The sequence below is a fragment of the Lytechinus variegatus genome, chromosome 1, assembly GCF_018143015.1.
Source record: "Lytechinus variegatus isolate NC3 chromosome 1, Lvar_3.0, whole genome shotgun sequence".
NCBI classification, from domain to species: Eukaryota; Metazoa; Echinodermata; class Echinoidea; order Temnopleuroida; family Toxopneustidae; genus Lytechinus; species Lytechinus variegatus.
Genome location: NC_054740.1, coordinates 59,436,219 through 59,458,395, shown reverse-complemented (window position 1 = coordinate 59,458,395; position 22,177 = coordinate 59,436,219). Strand labels below are relative to the sequence as shown.

Genomic DNA, 22,177 nt, shown 5'->3' with positions numbered 1-22,177 from the left:
TGATAATTCTGAAACAAGGGCTCCGAAACAGGGCGGAGAGGGGGGCTGAATCATCACTAACTCCCCCAGTTCCGTGGCCCCTTTGAAAATATAGATTATACTGTATAGGAGAAACATGGGTGGGTGGATGGCTGCATTGATAGACAGATAAACTAAGAATGAAAGCTTGCAAAAAAGGGTAGAGAAAAGAGTGAGGCTAGGTAAAAAGAGGGAGGGAGTGATACAAAAAGAAAAAAGGGGTTGTATATGTTCCATTTGTTTTCGTCAAAAATCAATAAACAAAAATAACTCCAACTGACCTACTAATGTGTAACTTTAAGTCAAAGAATCAAACAGTCAAACATGCTTCTATTAGGTCTTTCAAGAAAATATATACGGTTTCTGGAACTCAGCCTACATAACACATAGCCAGATGACCACATAAATGTTTCTAAAATTCAGCCCCAAAATATTTGCTTTATAAAAACAAGGGATGGAGGAGAGTAGTGCAATCACCTCCAAACCTCGTGATAAAACTGATTTCAAAAGGATTAATGAAACCTAATCTCAAATCTGCCAATTTATGATCCAATTTATAGAGGATCTGAGGTGAATAAAAACATACACCAATATTTGATGAATTGCTATCATCATGTTTTAGACTTTAGAATATGCAAGTGCAAATTGTCATTTTGAGTTTGTATTCTCACTAGAATATAAACATCCTTAACATTTATCCATCCTTTATCAGAAAGGGTGATGAATAAAGTACCCCTCTAATATACATGACATTGTTTAGCTGGCTATAATAAAAGGTAAATCTCTTATCATCAAGCTACTTGTACAAAAATTGGAAAATTAATTATAAAAACTTATCAATTTGTTTTGTTTATGTAATAGTAGACACAATCAAGCATGTAAGAATTATCCTTTTAATTAATTTCATCATTACAATGACCTTTAACAGTATCCCAGCATGCCCTGCAGGGACAACATCACAATCTAATTTTGCTCGTAATGAAAAGCTCGATCAATTAGGGTCTATATCCGATATGGTAATGAATGAGGAATGCTCATTAATGTAACAAGGATGAGAGCGATGTATCTACCGTTCAACTTGGCAAGAAATTTCATTGTTGCGATGCATTTCAACCTTGCACAAGGACATGAATGTTTCAACAATATGTCTTGAGTAGCTTATTACAATTTCTTGTAGAGAAAATCAAGATCAAGGGCTTGTTGCATGAAAGTTACTACTATTGTAACTTCCGTGGAATTCATGATTTTGAATGGCTAAAGAGCATTGTTACCATGGTATTCACTACTTAGTAGTTAATTATTATTGGATAGCAAAGTTACCTGAATGGTAATTGAGGCTGTTCTCACTACGTTCCTAAAACTAGTTTACTGGAAACTAGTTTAACGCGTAGTGAGAACGGTCAAAGCGGTCTTGGAAGCGATCTTCCAAACCAGTTTGGAAAACCACCTTGCGATGTAGTTTTCAAGATCGCTTTGCCTCGTTAAACTGGTTTTAGCGTAAGTGAGGACACAACCGTTCTTCGGGAAGCGATCTTCGCACATTTTGAGCGTGCTACTCCACACGACAGGTGTAGAATGCCTATGGTGCGGTTTCAAATTTCGCGCGAAACGTGTCACCCCACTGAGAGCGTCTCCATAGCAACAAGAGCGCTTTACGTGAAGTGATTTTGAAAACCACTTTCGTGTGATCAAGTGAGAACGCTAGCAAAGCGATCTTCCAAAGTGGTTTCCTAAGTCGGTTTCCAATAATGAGAACGGCCTCATTGTTATGGAACAGGCCCCAGAAATTACTTCAGGCTATATATGGTTATACCCCCTCCCCCTGCGTTTTTGTGTGGTCCCATCAATGTGTTTTTGTGTTGTCTGTTGTGAAGTTCAGGTGTTGCAGTATATGTCATGTGCCAAGGGCATAATATTAATGAGATAATCACCCCAAAGTGCATCAAACTATGACTATCTGCACTACCTTCGTTAGGATGGTGGAGTATTATCTATTAACCCTTTTCAGACCGGTGTCAAGCAAATCTAGATTTATGAATTATATGCCTATAGGAATAAGGGAGTCCTGTACTCATTGGGTTGACTGCGTGTTACAAATTACTTACATGCAGTATGCAGTAAACATGTAGTTTATAAATCAGATGTAACCCTTTCTCTTATCAATTTTCTGAACCCCAGTCTTATTACCTCTTACTTCAAATGAAAGTGAAATACTATTTTTTATCAAATTTACTCAACAAATGACTATAATAAATGATAACTTAAAAAAGAAGACTTTTGAATAAATTGCATTTACTGTTCTTTATTATTTATGTATATATCCATTCTTTTTAGAATTATGTAGCAGAAAAGGTCCTGATTTTTAACATAGAAAATCTCTATCGTATTTGATGTTCACAGCTAATTTGGACAAGTCATGTGCAGAACAGAAGAGTCTTTGGATCAAGGATCCGACTCTCATTCCTAATGACAGTGTGACACATCTTCAATCTGGGGACTTTCACACCTACCTCATCAGTAAAACAAAAAAAAAACCCTGACATTTGCCAATCTGAAAGTATTTGTAATATCAACGAAGGACACTAGTTGAAAATCAGTAGGTTTACTTACTTACTCGAAATGATGAAGAAAAAACAAATTCATGCAAGGTCAAGGAGACATTTGCGATTGTACATTATATTTACCTCATTATATATATATATATATTTTTTTTTGGTACTTTGACACAAAGAACCTGCATCATTTGATATAGGAGTGTGGGATGGGAACCATGTAAGAGTTCAAGAACTTATGAATGCATGAAATGAATTATCTAATTTCTGATTGGGTGGGCGTTACCCCATGACAGAATATCACCATATCATCCCTGATGTTCCAAAAATCTGTAAGCAACAACGGTTTGAGCAGGTTTTCCTTGACCTGTGCTTTCATGGATGGATTCTTAACTGTCCTTTTCTTCATGTATCATGTGCTGCTTTACTATGATAATTTACAGAAATAATAAAAATCTCCATCGTTTTTCTTCATGTCTCTCTCTTGCATTCGAAGTATTTTATTATGAGAAGAGTACAAGTACCTATCATCTCATTGTCTCATCTAGCATGTTCAATATGAGACCTGCAAGAAATATGACATGCTCCTCGTCTTTTCTTCTCTCATGAGTTTATAATGTGAGATCACTGCTTTACATCAATGTCACTTTTAAATTTGAAAACCAAATGATATAGGCCTAAATAAAACATACAAATGGAATCCTTTTTGTGCATTCTATTAATGAATTTTCTATTATATCAAACATGCCAGTCACCACATGCCACTACTGTACTTAAGGTTTTTGGTTTTTAAGAAAAAAAATATGACCACAGCCGCAGGTTATCCTGTAATAGTCCTAGTGTTGAGACGTATTCCATTTAGGGGCTGCGGAAATTCAGCCCCCCACTTTTTTCCAAAACCATTCACAAAAACGAAAAAATTACCATACAATCGTGATTTTTGGCATGGTCAGCCCCCCCCCCTCACTTTGAAAACCATTCCGCAGCCCCTGCATCAATTAACAGAATACAATAAGAGAATTTTGAAAATCTACAGTAACGGTGGAAACTTGTACACCTTTCTAATGACTATCACAACATTTGTTTTTAAAACATGCTTTGAAACATTTGGATCAAAAGCTTTTGAACTGAAAGCCAGCTTTCCATAGCTTGACGATGTTATAATATGGAATGAAATAAAAATAACAATAATGCTACACATACTAATCAGAAAAATGGCAATGAATTCATTACATTCTCCTTAAAAAAAAATAATGTATTCTCTTTTGCATTTCTTATTGTGAGGCACCTGCTCATTATCCTAATCCACAAAAAACCCTTGTCAGGTCCAGACCCCTGTATTCATGTTATCCTGATATTAATTAACTCGTGCATCTCATTTGTCATACCATATTAAAGTAAATCCACTAAAATTTCATATATGTAAAACAAAACATCCGCAAATGCTTAGTTTCAATTATGGTGAATTCAAAACATATTGCAAAAGCATATACAGAACACGGACCAATTACCCGTCTCATATTACCAAATTTTGCCTCATTTTGTAACCAATTTGGCAATTTTGTTGTCATTAATCCTCAACCATCTCGCGAATTAGCATGGCTTTTGATCCCCCGGTCTGTTGACATTTTAAATATGTTTGCTCCAATTATGTCTCGGCCTGAAACATGCTTCCAAAACATTTTATGAACATGATTCATGTTGCATATCATTAATTTGCTTGAATGACTCAATATCCATTCATTTTTCAAAAACATTTTTATCCGTAACAAATAACCGATTCACAATTTGTTTAAATGTTATGTATGCAAGCCACATGGCTTCACGCTCATGGAGTTCCATAACGTCATTCATGAATTGTAAATGTTTGTCCCAACCTTTGGATGTGTTTACGTAGTAGTCTTAAGACCCTGACCTAGTTTCATGCATAGCAATACTCATATTAATTAGATTACTTGGGTATGATGACATACCTTTCGGCATTGATAAATAATTAGTTTGATAAACAGAGCATGCGACAGCTATGTGAGCTGCTTGCTTAACAGACAATTATGGTTTTTGCTCTCATTTGAATATTAAGACTTATACAAAAAAGAAATATGTGCCCCCATACAAATCATTGTCTCCCTCTCAATAATGTATTTAAATCTAAATTACATTTTGAAATCAGCTAGCTATATGCTTGTTTTATTTTTTTCTCAGATTGAAATTGTTGGGCAAATCCACAAAGAAAAAGAGAAATAGAATCCTAATCCCGATCTTGGCTAGAATACTTATTACCTGACATTTAAAGAGCAGAGATAGAAATATGAATACGGACAGATGAAATTGCCTGTCATATCGACACTAGAATGAAATGGTGCTTTACAAACCGACATGTCGGCATGTCTCTCGGTTAAACTAAGGATTAGATCCCTAAATGCATGACTAAACTTTGCATAACTGAAACATTACAAGGGATAAATGCCTGTTTCCTTTAGTTTCAAACTTAAAAATAAATATAATCGTTATTTTCTCACACAGGATAAGGGAGGGTAAGCAGACAGATAAGATAAAAGTCAACAGCTGGGGGCCATAATACATGGGGGCTTAGCAAAGGGAAGCATTTGATATTCTTTCATGAATGTTCATTTCTATACACAGAGAGGATATGGTATGTCAGATTGATTTTGGTAAAGCTTTGTAAATGTAATTGAATTTCTTTTAGATGTAACGGGTGTGATCATGTATGTTTGGGAGGGGAGGAAAGGGGGCATAAAAGAAGCCCCTCTATAAGTCACAGGATGCATTTCATCACGCAGCAATAATTTAAATTGGAGATTTTTTTGTCTTTCGCGGAGGAGTCATTAAAATAAAGTTCTTTCAGTCTGGGGATATGTCTTGTGGAAAGGGATGGATAATGAGGACAACGTGAGTACTCTATTCTAGACAGGCAAGTTTAATATAAAAAAACAAGCTAAAGTTAAGGATTGAGATACAGGCTTTAATAAAGGAGAATATCAGAGACAAGCGATTAAAGTTTTATCAACCATTAGATACAGGCTAGAGAAAGACACTTGGGAAATCAGTTAGATACTGGAACATAAAGCTGACAAAAAACATGAAACACAGTTAACAGTGAAAGATTGAGAAACAGTAACAAATAAGGAGAGAAAAGGAAATAAAAAATCGAAAAATCAAAAGACAAAAGAAAAAATAGAAAAGGGGAAATGGGATGGTACCATATCCTAAAACCACAGGTGGAATAAGCTACAAGCAAAATATCCCCAACAAGGATGAGGAAATATTATAAACAAAATTTCATCTTTAATAACAAAAAAAGATTTTAAGAGCAGGGTAATTGATATGATGTAATGCCATGAGTAGTGTATCAATATCATATATATTCCATGTTACAGAGGAATGTCTTAGATGATTTTAATTACAAGGTTTAAGGAAGGATTGTATGAGATGAATTTAATTACATGGTTTGAGGAAGGATTGTATGATGCTATCATGGAGGCTCACTAGGTGGTTTCAAACCGCCTCGATCACAAGAATCCCCGTTAAATTACGAGAACTTTTTAAGGCTAAAAAATACCTGTTAATTATTCCTGCATTCACACCGCCCCGAAACACATCCTTCGGGATAAGTTCCCGAAGTTACGAGCATGCGCAGTATGGTCTGATAAGCAGGAAAGGCACGAGATTCAAAATCACTAGCCCAGCAGCCACCCACGCTGGGCTAAAAGTTCCCGTAATTTGCTTTCACATCGCCAAAATACCTGCGACCTTGGAAAAATCCCCACGAAAGTTCTCGTAATTTCGCCAAGTACCCACTATTTAGCGGGTATTTTCTTTCGGGGAAATTACGCGTAGTTTGCTTTCACATTACCAAAATACCTGGTATTTTCTGATCGGGGTAAATTTCCCGATCAGAGAATACCTGGAACTGGCGAACTTCGAGGCGGTCTGAAACCACCTACTGACCGATGTCATAATGGATAACATATTGTTTTACCAGAACAATTTAAAGGGTAACCGAAAAGATATCCATGGCAAAAATATCTAAAAGAGACTAATATCAATCTTAAAAACTTTCTTGGAAATAGGGGATATTAGCAAAAGCAGAGCATTTTCATATAATCATCAAATTTCATTTAATCATCTGCAGATTGGAATGGGTAAATATTAATCTTACGATTGTTAACACTGCTTTATCTAAAGCTCATCCAGTGACAATGCAGAATGTTGAGCTGAATTGTAGAAAGGCTTGAAAATAGCAGACTTTCAAGCTGTGTGCTTGCTTGCTCTCAATTTCCAGAATAAAAAAACTACTGCTTACCCTCCAGCTAATATCATTTAATTCCCTTACATTACCAGACTAATGAAGCAATTGAGTCATTAACCAATTTCAGGTCAAGAAATTTAATATCTGGCCTAGATGTCTAAATCACTAATGAAGGCAAATATTCAGAACACTATTGGCCTCCCCACAGACTGGATACTAACTATGTGCATAAAAAATATTTGATTTTTTATAATTCAATACTAACAAATTAATTTTAAAGTTTATTGCCAAAGAATAAAGACAATGATGATGTATGTCTATGGCCTCTGACACCAGGCCGAGATTTGAACCCACAACCTTCCTTATTGTGAACCAAGGGAACTAACCAACTCCTCAACTATCACCCCACATTCTTTACTCACTTATTAACCCACTTGGTACTGAATTCTAATTGTTCTATTGGTAATGTACAGGGACCACACTGTTCTAGCATGCAGTTGTGACTTGTTCCCAGGACCAGGTCCTGAACTATCAGGATTAAACCATTTTAATGTTAGGAACAGAGCATCTGCTATATTCCCTGGTTAGATACACTATGGTTATGAATCCTTTAAAGTACAACAAACTAAAAAGAGGTACCAACTTGGCCAAGATCCAAGTACTTAAGAAGAGTTGAGCCATGGGATCATCTCCCCTAAGTTATGTAACTTTTCTTTTCTTCCTCTTACTTAAAGTAAGTACTTAAGCTGAGGATAAGGATTACTGGGCAAACATTTGTCTGTAATGAAGGCAGGTGAAAGCTTTCAAAACTGAGAATAAGCTCACACTCTGACATTCATTTCAGACTTTGAGTTCAGTTGAAAATGGGTCATGTAGGATGTATGATCATGTTTGAAGCACATTTGAAAGAGACAAAGAATGAAAACAGAGAGGGAGAGAGAAGAACGCTTGATTGCAATCTCATGACCGGTGCCTCGTCTTAATTCGGTTAAAGATTTAAGATTAAGATTAGATTCACTATTTAAAGAATGGTTCATTATCACTGAGTTAAAAAATTGGTTTAATATCAAGTTTAAGATTGAACATTTTGGTAAAGGATTCAAATTATAGAGACTGAGATATTGTCTTGTGGCTATATGTTATTATTATTATTTTATTTGGCAGAATATCAAACAAGTCAAATACAATAATTAAAAACATAATTGTTACAATAATTGTTACAGTAACACAAAAATAATAAAACACTGGATTCACCTGGATAAGCTGCCAGGCATTGGGCAAAGTTAACCAAATAACTATAGTCCGCGGACCACCCTAACCCATACCCCATCCAGGTGAATCCACTGTAGTATTTTCATGTGAAATAAACATAGCACAAAATTTCGTTCAAAGTTACATAATATAAACAAAATGTTCAATTACTCAGAATCAAAACATAAAATCATACAAACAAGTATCAATAAATACACTGCATTAAAAGGTAAGAAATTGAATAACAGAAAGGAAATATGCTGACCAATTGTCTAAATTAATTTTGGTTGGCTTTGTCGTGCAATTCGGTATGAGATTGTATAAATTGCAATAAACAATTGAAAATTGAAAGTACTGTGGTATCGTGGCAAGAATACAGCATATATCTATTCAATTTCATTAATTATATTGCACTTAACATGTTGAATGCAACCCCCTGATATTTAAACTTGAATTAATGAAAATGCTATTGGAATATTGAAAAATTGAATTATTGAAATATTGAAACACCATTGGATATAGATAATGGCCAGTAGTTGATAATAAGAATATACAAATAGAAACAGTTAACAGTTAACATATGTAATTTCCTAAAGAGACACCATTGCCAGCGAATGGGCCAAATCAACCCAGTGGCAGAAACAATGATTCTTGAGATGATTGACTATTATCATGATGATAACTTCCTTCTAGTTTAAACATATAGCACCCTTTTTTTAATGGGTTAACAAGCATATTTTAGAATATTTGAAAGTACTATTCCGGAATACGGTCAATGATCTTTATTTGCTCTTGCGAAATTGTAAATCTCAAAATGATTTAGTATATTTGAAAGGGACAGAATTAACGAGATATTTCTTACCTTTTCTTGGTGTTGTGTTAGCTGGTACCTGTGCTACTTTCAGTGCTAAACCAAATGCCCCTGGGAAGGAATTGCTGTCTCTCACGATGAACGTCCCAGGAGGTTTGTCCTTCAAAATGTTGATTGCTAAAAAATGAAATCACGGAAGAAAGCCTATATGGGTAATTCCATAGAATAATCATCATTTTGGTAAATCAAACCCCATTCATTTCCATTCTTACTACAGTTCCTGAACTCAAGATCACTTGAGAGCATGAAAAGTTTTCACACAAACTCACAGAGACAAAATAATATTTTATGAAGGTCCCAAATATATACTGGTTGGACCAGCCACAGACCTCGCCAGATTACAAATAGTTTTGAGAGGCCGACTGTTGTGCGAAAACAATATGGCCCCTGAAATAGTATTGTGTTCAACCTGGCTAAATCCGACAATGGAACAGACTTACATATTTTATATCTGATCATTTCTATTGATTCAATAGGTATTTGAGAAAGAATTTTCTTGATTGACTTCCAATTTTCATCACTTTCCTTAGCATTTGAATTCTAAAAATATGTAGTACAAAATATGCATTGATGTACAGAAGGCACATTTATTTTCAGATAGTTTGTCTTTAGAGTACACTTCCATTCAGTTTCCTCTAACTTTGGATCTAACCTCATCTGAACCTGTCATACCCCCTTGGTTACCCTCCACCATTTCCTTCCTTTATTCCTTTATCAATTTCCATCTTCTCTCCATCATCTCTCCTTGCCTCACTATCATCTCTCAAGGGAATGCGGTATGTCATCTGTTTTATACCCTTTTCTTTCTTGTTATATTAAAAAATCGATTCTGCTCTAAAATGTTCCTGTTTACTTCATCTTGTATTTTCTGTCATGCCACAATGTACCCCTTCTGTGATCTATCTTTTTCAATCCATCCATCCATCCATCCATCTATCTATCTACCTATCTCCCTATACAGATCACATCAGTTCACTATGAAAGAAGCTATCACTACTCTCTCTCCCATTTAATGTGCGTGTTTGTGCATTCTTCCTACTTCCTTGCATGTGACTCTCCCTCCCTTCACTTTCCTTGAATCTCCATCTCTTCATTTCTCTTTCAATTATCCATTTCATTTTGCTTGTGTGTCTTCAGGTAGTCTGTCCTGCATCCTGTCTTTCTTTAGACCCCCAATCCACCCCATCTATCCACATCTCTCCCACTCCACTTTTTATCATGCTTTCTCTCAATCCTATGCCTATTTCCCACAAGCCCACCCACCCTTTATTTTTCACCCCCCTCTTCCTCATATTCTAGCTCTTTCATCTTTCCCTGTCTCTTTGACTTCATCTTTCTTTCATTCTCTTTTCCCCTCCCACACTTAATTGCACCCCTCCCCTCTCTATCTCCTCTTGAAGGGAATCTTATGGATATGATGCACCACGCCGTACACCGGGGTACCGTAGTACCCCGGGGTACGGTGTTGTGCAGCGCCATCTCGTGTTGTAATAGTATACAGTTACATTGTTGTCATGGTCGTACGATCGGTGCGACAATCATGACAATGAATGGGGACAATGATCACAACGCCTATTTCCTTTCTTTGATACAATCTAATGCCAATAATAGTAAACAAATTATGTTATACTTAAGAATTTAAGTATACTTTTCGACAGCTAACTTACACAAAAGATTAGCTTATAGTCCCAAAACTCGCCCTGGTACACGCGGTGGGGGTGGTGTAGGCTTATTACTCGTCCATCACAGGCACAGCGCAGTGCATGTGCAGCGCATTTGCAATTGAATTCAAAGACATAAGATCAATAATGACAACTACAGGTATCATTATTGAACAGTGAAGATTAGAACAGAACATGAAAATTAGAATAAAGTTATCATTTGCATGCATTAATTGTTACATAAGATCACTAAAAAGAAAAAAAAATCTGTACAAAACATTAAAATATACTTGTACACATTTTTTGGTAACCCAGGGTACAGCGCAAAAAATAAAATAAATAATTCAACAAAATGGCGGATTATTATTTGGTACCCCAGGGTACCAAATACTGCATCATATGAGAGCATGTCTTACCATCGTCCCTTGATATGTTGGGTTTGTACCACCACGCCGAAAGATCCTTGACGAAACGAACATGTTCTACGCTCGGATCTGGAAAAGAAATGAGAGATTTTTTTTTAATGAGAATTAATCACCGTATTGAAAACTTTTTTTCTATCGTCAACATAATAAATTCAAGACTTTACATCATTACTACAATTGTCATCATCATCACCATCATTATTGGCACCATCCTCATCATAATCATTACCATTATTATTATCACCATCATCATTATCATTAAATGTCATTATGATTACCACCACCACCATCATTAAACATCATTTTTATCATAAATCAGCATTACCCCTATTCAATAACTTACTGGACAACTACACAAAGAATCAAACCATGTTATTTCGAAGGTATATTTGAAAAAATCTGTCTTTTTAAGAATTTTATATTGGCAGATAGGTTTTCAGATGAGATCATCCAAGCGAGCATAATTATCATCCATACTCAGACAGCCTACCACCTAGGTTATCACCAAAAATAATTCCATTACTCCGATTACTTCCACCTTCACAACTCTGGAATTGATGAGGGTTCACGGAACGCCTCGCTCTTTTACAAGAAAGCACCCCGGAAACGAAGAGCGGAGATAGTCTATGAATGTCTTCGCGTGTAATATTGGAGTCAATAAATCTTGGGGTGCTGTGATCGTAAACCCAAAAGGAGGACCAATAAAGAGATCGGGCGAGCATAGGGCACCGTTATTACTTATCAATCAAAGTGTTTATTCGAAGCCGAGAAGGGCAAGAATGCTCTAAACTTTAGAGGTTTGTTTTGAAAAGAAGGTTGATAGCTGTTATATATGTGTTAATCGTGAGATATTGTTTGTTAAGAAAGGAATATCGTCACGTCATGGGTGTAAACATTTTCGATGAATATGGAAAAAGATGTTATCTTTGCCAAGTGTTATTCCCCATATATATTTCGGAAGCCTATAATAGATTTAATGTGGCATTAAATATGTTAAAAGGAGGAAAATAATTGTCATGGATTCTGACAAACATCATGTCAAACAAGTTCCAATGAATATATTTTTTTCTTATAAATCAATCCTACTTCATTCAGGCCTATAAAATGCCATCTATCAAAACAAAAACAACTAAAGGTAAAATGGTTTTAATCAAGTGGAAGTATTAAACACACTTTTTTGTAATTGTGAATAAAAAACATATTTATGCTAACCATGTTCAATGTTTTGTTCATTGTGACAAGAATTATTGCCAAGTTCATCACCTGCCAACGTTTCTATGTCTTTTAACCCATATAAAACTGGCTGAAATATTGATGTTCTAACAGTCTGTTTGACTATCTAGAAATAAAATTGTGTAATTACAGCACAGGAAAATAATGCATGTTGATTAAAATTCACACCTGCTAAACAAAGCAGTTGAATCCTAGGAGGACACGATTACACACCTCTTTTATAAGGACCTACCAAAATTCTAATGTACTCATTTTAACTCATTAACAAATCTTCTTCTTCCACGGTCAAAGTCTCAACTACTCAATTAGTGATTGTTGCATATTAGCAATACCAAGGCTGTAGTACTGGGAGAGTTGGCAATTTGGTTATTTGACTACTGGGTCAAATTTCTTTCTCTGGTGTTTAGGGGATCTCTTTGTATTTACGTCATCTATGAATTGTAACAATTATCAAGGGCAATATAATACTCGCTTATTGTCATATTTGCTAATGTGCATATGCATACATGTATATACATGTACAGTGAAATTTTACTTCATTTCACATAACGGTGTTCCACGAGTGGGAAGGTGACATTTACTTGAAATGGTGCAGTGATTTTTGTTGGTATTTGTGAGGAAGTTTGTGGGTCATTGTGTCAATACAACGAATAGCTGATCTATCCTTAACAAACTTAAAGGGATATGCCAATATTGACCAAAGCCAGAGAACTGTTTACTCACTTCTTGAAAGCTAATTATCATTCATATCTTATAGTCTCAGGCCAAGGCTTTGACAGATTGACCATTATAATCTGGGGGAAGGGGGGGGGCACCCATTACCGTAAACATGCATGACCAACCCCCCCCCAAAAAAAAAAAAACCCAGAAAATTAAGAAAAAAAATCTGATACCCCATTTCCATCGCATTCATCTTTTGACTGGTGGTAAAATACAAAATCTATCATATATTCTTTGAAAATCTCCCCTGGATTGCTGCTTATGGTAGCTCTTCATTAAAAGTTAATAGATTTGGTAGTTATGTAATGATATAGTCAAAGCTTTCATATTCCACTTAAGAGAATATATCAATAAGGTCTAAAGATAAAGAATGCAACCATATGACAGAATAAACAAAAGATTCAGGTCAACCAATATACCATTTGCATAAATATTGCATGTTCCCATGGGGATGGATTGGCCATAATAGTGTTTGGAATATATATAATATCAGATCTAAGAGATAACACATGTTTCCAAACAGTATTTACTTGACAATGTTTTCCAACTAAAAGTAAAACATTTGAATATTTTCTTTTTCTGGATTTCCCTGAACAAAAACCCTAAACTTGCAACAGGGGATGATGACCTGATACAATCTCGTCTGGAGATGAGAAATCAAAGACAAATTTTTAATCCGTCCCTTTTCAATAAAAAGGATGCAAGAAAAAGTAGACGGTTGAAATACGGTAGAGTAATTCAATACAGAGTTTAATGCAAGGAATTATGATGCCCTTTCGATAGTACTCCCACTTGCCATGTACTTCAAGGAAACAGCAATTTTTACGGAGTATCAAACCATTCTCTTATCTTCTGTTTGACAATAATTTTGCTCTCAGAAAGCTCATCTTACATGGATAGAATTGTACATGCATTGCATTCCATTACTATGCTTTTTACAGAATTGTTTAAATGAAAAAAAGTCTGAAAAATTAAAGCCCCATATAATTATAAACTTTGATTGGTTTTTATCCAGAAATCACAGAAAAAGAAAGATGACCTCTGTTATATCATGTCCCTGAATGGAAGTTTGGAATGACTTAACGTTCAAAATGGAAAAAAAATATCATTGGACAGGTTTATCAACCAGTTACATATTTACAAAACTGGACAATCGAAGAAATAAAAAAGATATAATATGCTAACACAAAGTAGTAAGATATATCACAATATGAAAATTCATGTTTCAATTCAGTAATACTTTTGTATTTTCATTACCATTAACAAATTTATCGTGTTTACAACCCAACTTTGTTTCTTTCAATCACAAAAAAAGTGTGATACAGACGACAGATGATGCCTTGCAGTGCATAATATTAAATCCAAAATCTTATAATATACTTAGTAGGCTTCATGGGTGCTAGGGTTGGATTAGATGGGATTAAAAAGGGCAAAAGTTTTCAATGAAGTAGACCACCTGAATATCTTTTCTAAGCGAAGGAAGAAAAGGTTAAATCCTACAACGCAGTGATGAGTCATACCATTTCAAAGATTTTTTTTTCAAAAAAAGTACTTCAGAACGGGAAAAAAGGAGAGAGAGAGAGAGGGATGAATAAGAGAGAACACAAAAAAGAAACTGAGAACATTGAGGTAATCTATGATTTTTTATATTTTTTGTTGTATTTGTTCCCTTTTTGAGTTAAAATTCGATAAAGGAAAGCAATTCAAGATCGGACAGAGGAGTAAGAAAGAAAGGCCAGTGTAGTATGGAAAATTAGGATTGAAATCAATTCATTTCATGTTTATATTCAATCTGCTCTCACAAAAACCCCTAAACTATCTTTCATCTGCAAGAGTTGCAAGAGAATCACGCCTATTTTAATATTCTACACTCCTATGTTTTCTGAAGACATTCAAATGCTATTTAGGATAAGACTATTCATGAGCACTCCATAAGAGACAATGGTAAGGTGCTATTAAATGTCTTATTATTCAAACCATGTAACTTCTTGTTACACAGGGCTCCTTAAATAAAGAATGATTGTTTTTTTTAGGAATGAATATGGAACATTCACAAGAATGTTGGATGTTTTCCAAGGTAAAAGACCAATGACTCATGCAGAAATCTGTGAAAGGGCAGGTCACTGAACTGAAATATATCCAGGGCACGTATTATATGCAAAATTTCAGTCCGCTCTTCGTGGTATAATAATAATAAGTCGCTTAATACAAATTCCACTCTGAGAATGAGTAGCATGCAAGCACATGAATGTCACATACTTTGTAACTTTCAATGGCTTTCTGAGAATGAAAAAAAATACATAAATCCAGCTTCTTGTCTTTTCATCATTTTATTTCTGTTTGCTATTTTCTTAGTATACAAACATGGACATTTTTGTCAGTATGTTATATTTGTGTGCCATATGAAAATGTTGAATTAGTGTTGAATCATTTCCACGTCATTTTTTGTTCAAAACTGAAAATCAGTTTAATGATAAGAAACCAACCTTCAATATCTAAGACAACAAAACTTTGGTTTGGAATTTGAGGAAAATGACTATTATCATTGTTAAAGGCTAATTAAAATGATTAACAAGGAAAAATAACCCCCAAAACAGCAAAAGCCTATCTCATGTCAGATGGTTATGAGTAAATCTATTGTATGCTATTTTCTTGGTAGCTCTATCTACATTCAAAGAATTCTTCGTCATCAGCACCGAGCATGAAACGTTCTTACGACAGAGTGCATCGTCCTTTGCATTTCACAGAAATCCATAAACTGCTTATCAAGTGCAAGTTTTGAAAATGCAACGGTGATTGTCTCCCAACCCTGTCAGATGAAGGGAGCAAATAATTTATTGTATTTTGATTTTACCTGACACCAGACACTTTCACAAAATGAACACATGCTACAGTAGTTCATGTTTTACCTGGACTGTAACCAGGAAGTTCTTGCAAAGTTCCTAGTATTTTGCAGGGCCAGAGAGTCCCATCCCCATTAGGTGGTTTCAGACCGCCTCGAAGTTCGCCAGTTCCAGGTATTCTCTGATCGGGAAATCTACCCCGATCAGAAAATACCAGGTATTTTGGTAATGTGAAAGCAAACTACGCGTAATCTCCCCGAAAGAAAATACCCACTAAATAGTAGGTACTTGGCGAAATTACGAGAACTTTCGTGGGGATTTTTCCAAGGTCGCAGGTATTTTGGCGATGTGAAAGCAAATTACGGGAACTTTTATCCCAGCGTGTCGTTGGGCGTGGCGGCGTGGGTGGCTGCTGGGCTAGAGATTTTGAATCTCCCGCCTTGCCTGCTTATCAGACCACACTGCTCGTAACTTCGGGAACTTATCCCGAAGGATGTGTTTCGGGGCGGTGTGAATGCAGGAATAATTAACGGGTATTTTTTAGCCTTAAAAAGTTCTCGTAATTTAACGGGGATTCTTGTGATCGAGGCGGTTTGAAAGCGAGGGGGGGAGGATTGTGATTTTTTGCATTGTCAGCCCCCCCACTTCGAAAACCATTCCGCGGTCCCCTGGCCTACTTTATAAAAATGTTGAGAGGACAGCACATTGACTATTTAGGTAAGGCTAAATTGGTTAAAATCATGCTCAAGGGACGAGCGGTAATCAATTAAACTATATGTTACATGTCTTGTGTGTGTGTCGCACTTAAATATTACTCTTGGTAAATAGTCTCCTTGTTTTAACCATAGGATGCCTTACTGTTGTGTTAAGTTATGATATCACTGAACATCTTAATACTGTAGCCTGTAGCATATAACAACATTCGTACCCCATCAATCTCTGATTTCTGTTATTCTTATAGTCTTTCATACAAGGATCACCCAGTAACAGTAGGCAATGGGTCAAATAGTATGCTTAAATCGTGCTAAGATTTTGACAGAAGAAGACTATAGAAATAAAGTTTGTCACAACTCAATAAAACATAACTTGATGAAAAGACAGACAGGCAGACAGCCAACCCCTAATCCTTAAACTTGTCAAAGATATTGCTTTTAATCCCCCACTAATCCGATTTAATGACTAAACAAGATGAATTCATGAAGATATTCCAAGACCCTTTGTAATTGGATAGGCCTAACAAAAAATGCAGATGCAGCAACATGGCTTAACCTACTGCCTGAAAGCATTTCAGAGTAAAAGCCTGATGTGATCGAATGCCCGAATGCTAAATTTGTATGTGCCAACGAATTCCAAATACTTTATGAAAAATGAATGAAATCCAACTGCACATTAAAAAATAATAAAACTTGATTATCTATGCTTGTTTAAGTTGGTAAGAGATATTTCATTTGTAAAGTAGAAAACAAAGACCATTTTCAAAGAAAGAAAATCAATCTTCAGTACAGTACACAAGCAACACAGCTGGCATGTTCTGCTATCAGCTACAGCGAAATTTGGTATCTAATCAGTTTTGATACATTTCACCGAAAATATTACCAGCATCTATCATGAAGTATAAAATATGAGCTCTGGTTTGATGATAAGCCCTTTCAAATTTGATATTTTACTGTTTACATACTTCACACGGGAGGTATAGTAACCTCATCTGATGATGCAAATTATGAAGTCACGTGTTCAATCAAATTTCTCGGGCTAAAATAATGAATAAAAACATAGAACAACATGGTTAATTCAGTAAAGCATTAATTCAGTAAAGCATTCAATGCAGTGCTTTTTCTAAGCCCACCCACCACGTATGGCAGAGATGTGAGTTTGACCCAGGAAGTGAAGGTCAACATTGGAGTGTAGATGGAGGGAAATGGGAGTTCTCAATGTATGTCCAAATCGGATGAAGGCCCATAGTAGAATCATGATTGAAAAAGTTGGTACGTTCTTTATTTCTCCATAAGTTTGTTAAAACATCTCTTACTTCAGCATTTCATGTTTGCATATTGAAAGACATTTATTTTTACAATTGATTAAAAATCACTCAAACGCAACCTTTACTTGTTTGACCTGAACATCCTAAAAACCATGATTCAAGGGTTAAAAAGTGTTGATAAAATGCAGCCTAGATTTCAACAATCTTTATTTTGACTGCCAGTATGTCTACCATTTGCAGTGATTAAAAAATGATATGCCATATTCACTTTACAGCCTACTCAAAATACTTATATTTTACAACATATTGTGGAATTGGATAGAGAGCGTGCCATTTAAAATGGTCATGTGAATTTATTTTTTTGAATTTTGTTACCAATAGTACATTTATATGTCAACTCATCAGAACTTTGAATGGAATAATGAAAAAATAGAGGTAAAAGTGTTGATTAAAATAAACTAAGCAAACGGTAAAATAGGACAATAAATTTGGAAGATTATATTTTGCATTCAATTAAAGAGGCAGCAACAATTCAGGTTTCAATTTTTTAACAGCCTTGATGATGGAAGGCCCTTGAAATTCTGGAAAACTTATTGAGTTATAATTACCTTTATCTCTGTCCTCTTTAAGAATAAAGCAAATTAAAGAAACAAGGATTATAGCATGACTCATGCCAGTATCAACTATCATTGTGGTCAAATTAAAGTACCTAAAAAAAGTTCTGAACCTCATGACCTCTGAAACTAATCTCATAAAACTTCTGTCTTTCTTTTTATTTCGTTTTAAATCTATGGATGGCTTGATGGTGATTATTCAACCAATTGTCTAAGATATCAAAAGGAAGATATTACTTCTGGCATTGTGGCTTTTTTAGGGTTGAATGAGTGCATGAACTATTGGGCTTCAATTTGAACTAGTTACTTACAAGGATAACAAGTGATATAGAGTCAAAATATTAACAAAGAATATTCAGTTCTTGCATAGCAAACATCAAATTATAATTACTTAAAGTCTCTCGGCCGACATGATGGCAAAGGGACTTAGGACATCATTACCCTGGCTTTAGCAAGGGCCGAGTGCAGCACAATGAGAATCAATGAGGATCAAAAAATCTTAAATGTATGTATCATGCCACTGTGACACTGGTGTATAGATTGGGGGACAAAAATAAAATAGCTATTAAGACATGATATTTCTGAATATCATGTACCTGTACAGTACAGATCAATCACATTTTATTTTTTTTTCATTTCAAACAGGTCATACTTTTACTCGCTTGCTTCACTCGCTCTCAACATTTTAAAGAAATGTTGCCACATGTTTGCTTTGCAATCCTCATTTTGGGGATCATTACACCGCTGTATCATATAATAATAATAATAACAATATGTCCATTCATATAGTGCAGATACTATGTGCATATACTCAACTGCGCTTTGATACTTGGTATCATATTATTACCCCGGCTGTAGCTGAGCCGCCATATTAATAGGCGCTAAGGTGTTCAAGGAATAAATCCTACCGGGTACCCGTTCACCTCACCTGGGTCGAGTGCAGCACAATGTGGATAAATTTCTTGTCGAAGGAAATTACGCCATGGCTGGAATTCGAACCCACAACCCTCTGTTTCAAAGTCCGAAGACTAATCCACTGGGCCACAACACTCCACTAATATGGCACTGATATCACATATACAGGGACCAAGGTACTCCCACATTCCTTGAAATTTTATCTACAAAAATTGATCAATCAATGTATGGAAATATAGGCCATAAAAATAAGCAAGAGATAAACCCTAACCTAGAAACTAACATCAACACTATATCAACCTTTACCCCATACCTTCAAATATATCATGGCAGCCCTTTGATCAAGCAGCACTACAAAAATATGAGAAAAACATTTTGTTCACCAAGATTATAATTCCCAATTTCATTTTAATTGAATTTTTGAAATCGATATCCATGGTGTAATTGGTTTTATTATATATAGTCTGTTTTGTTAAATTTCAGGTACATAATATATTTATTTTTGACAAGTTACAGAGTAAAAGAAATCACTCCATCATTTTTTTCTTCAAATCTCAGCTTTCTTTTATCATTCTGCTATACAATTTGAACTGGTTGAGTGCAATACCTGAAATAAGCCATCCGTCAGAGTCTGAGAATGTCTGCAGGTAGTGTCTTGATAATGGAATATCATGTGGTTTGTCAAGAGCAAACCTACTAGAGGTGTCAGAGTGAATAATGAAAATATTTCACAATATATCAGCTGTGGCACGATGATGGATGAGAGAATACTCCAAAACATACTTGAACAAGTATAGAATCAATCTAAAAGCAGGTTTCGTGTTTATTACAACCATCAATGGCAATGGTAAAGAATGTTTGTGGAATTCCCGTTGCAATATATTAGAAAATCAACTTGTTACAAAATAATATGTTCTGAGAGTAATATCAATTCTCCATTTATATCAAACATTTGAAAGTAATTCATTACAATTTGCATAAGCATGTTGCCACAATATATCAGAAATGATCTATTCAAATACGCTCGTACAGAGATTATACATATTATGATTTTCTTCACAAATATTTATAGTGAGTGGAAATGTATGTAAATGGACTCTTTAAACAACCCATCTTTCATGTGAAACCGGATGAAGTAGCAATCAAGGGATACATACAGATGAAATCTACATTATAATGCACAACAAAATGCTTGTCTTGGTTTTAAACAACATGTACAAGTTTATAACAAACAGAACTGTTTAAAATTACTCGTCAATTTGGCCAAGCAATACCAATTTATGTTATTTTGGACAATTTTGAACAAGACAATATAAATAAATGAAATATCTGCTCTCCTTAAGCTATTGATTGAATTGCGCTATTGGAACAAAAATTGAGCCCTGATTAAAGTAAAAAGAACCCTTTGAGATTCCCTCATTTGGTTGCTGGTCATATACTTTCCATTACTATAAAAGCAAAGGGCATATATTCACTAAATCACCGGATATGAAAAGGAATTGAAAAATGGGACTCTAAAGTCGCCCAAAGAACAATTTGATTTGTGTCAAATAGATATAACAAACAGCAACATGAATTCCAATCCCCTTTGTGCACTGCCCCAATGCAAAAAAAATAACTCAATCACACCCTAATACTGAAAAACATTTTAAAGTGCAAAAAGAACAAAATGTCAAAGACAAAGTAAATCATTATTCTCTATAGTGCAACCCTACAAGAGCAAAGTGAAAGTTAATAGAAACTCATCAGAGTACCTGCTTTTGTAAAGTGATTAAACAATTCGAAGATACATGAAACAATCTGAAATAACTGTTTTCAATAACTTTTTTTTTCAGTATTGTATGTATATTGCACATTTTATTTCAACTGAATTGTTTTCTATTAGTAGAAGTAGTATTAGTATAAGTAGTATATGTCCATGCAATTATGATGAACAGCTGAACAGACATAAAGTTGAAATCCACAGCGTTATATTCAATACATCTATGCAATCATCATAATCTATTATTTTATCTGACGCTATAATATTTGACCTAATTTAGCCTTTATCGGGGTGTGTTCTTTCTATTGTCAAAAAACCATATTTGTAATATTCTCCTTTGACTTCGATTTCATCAGCTCCTCTTGGTTAATCATAACCCCTACACACTACTAATCCATATTTGGACATATTTTTCTAAATCATAACAAATCCACCATATGTTATTGGATATATCTGCGGAATCAATTTTGGTATATCCATCCTATTGTGTAAGCGGCTGCCACACGGGTGTTGCATTATGAAAATGGCTAATTACAAAGAAAGGATCACTGTAGCAATGGCATTGTAATGTGTTGAAAAATACTCGACATTTGTAGGAGCAGCTCTTGACCTAGAAAATCTCTCTTTCTCTAAAAAAAGTGTATGCTCATTTTTCAACAACCAAAGCTATTACATCCCAACTGTTCACAAATGCTATATACTTTGGTAATTTTCAAGTAGGTAAATTTACCACCAGGGAGGATAAAGGCTTTTTATTTTTATCAGAATCGGAACTGCAATTTAAAATTCCAACGACCCCCATCTAATAACTATCATGATAATATTGAGAGAGTATAATAAATGCAAATTTCTTCACAAGATTACTGTTATAATTATAATTTCATAAATAGACAGTAACTGATACCTTCTTTCTTCCTCCCCCCTTTCAATAATCTACCTGACACACCATATCTGTTGTCCAGTATAACCCTGGATGGGGTAATGCATTTACCCCCTAAAATGGAGCTATTGTGTACTTGACATTGTTGGGGGTATGTTAATCCTATTATGGGGATCAAGAG

The 22,177-nt window shown here is 35.1% G+C and overlaps 1 protein-coding gene across 6 annotated transcripts in view; it reads right to left on the bottom strand.

Annotated features, from left to right (window-relative positions):
• Window positions 1-22,177, bottom strand: part of LOC121418410 (tensin-1-like) — a 108,659-nt gene that overhangs the window by 12,022 nt on the left and 74,460 nt on the right. For all 6 annotated transcript variants that reach the window (XM_041612265.1, XM_041612257.1, XM_041612282.1 and 3 more), the window contains 2 exons: window positions 11,040-11,117; window positions 8,954-9,079 (listed from right to left, as the gene is read on the bottom strand). In XM_041612265.1, coding sequence (XP_041468199.1) covers window positions 8,954-9,079; window positions 11,040-11,117 — 204 coding nt within the window. The remainder of the gene's footprint in view (window positions 1-8,953; window positions 9,080-11,039; window positions 11,118-22,177) is intronic.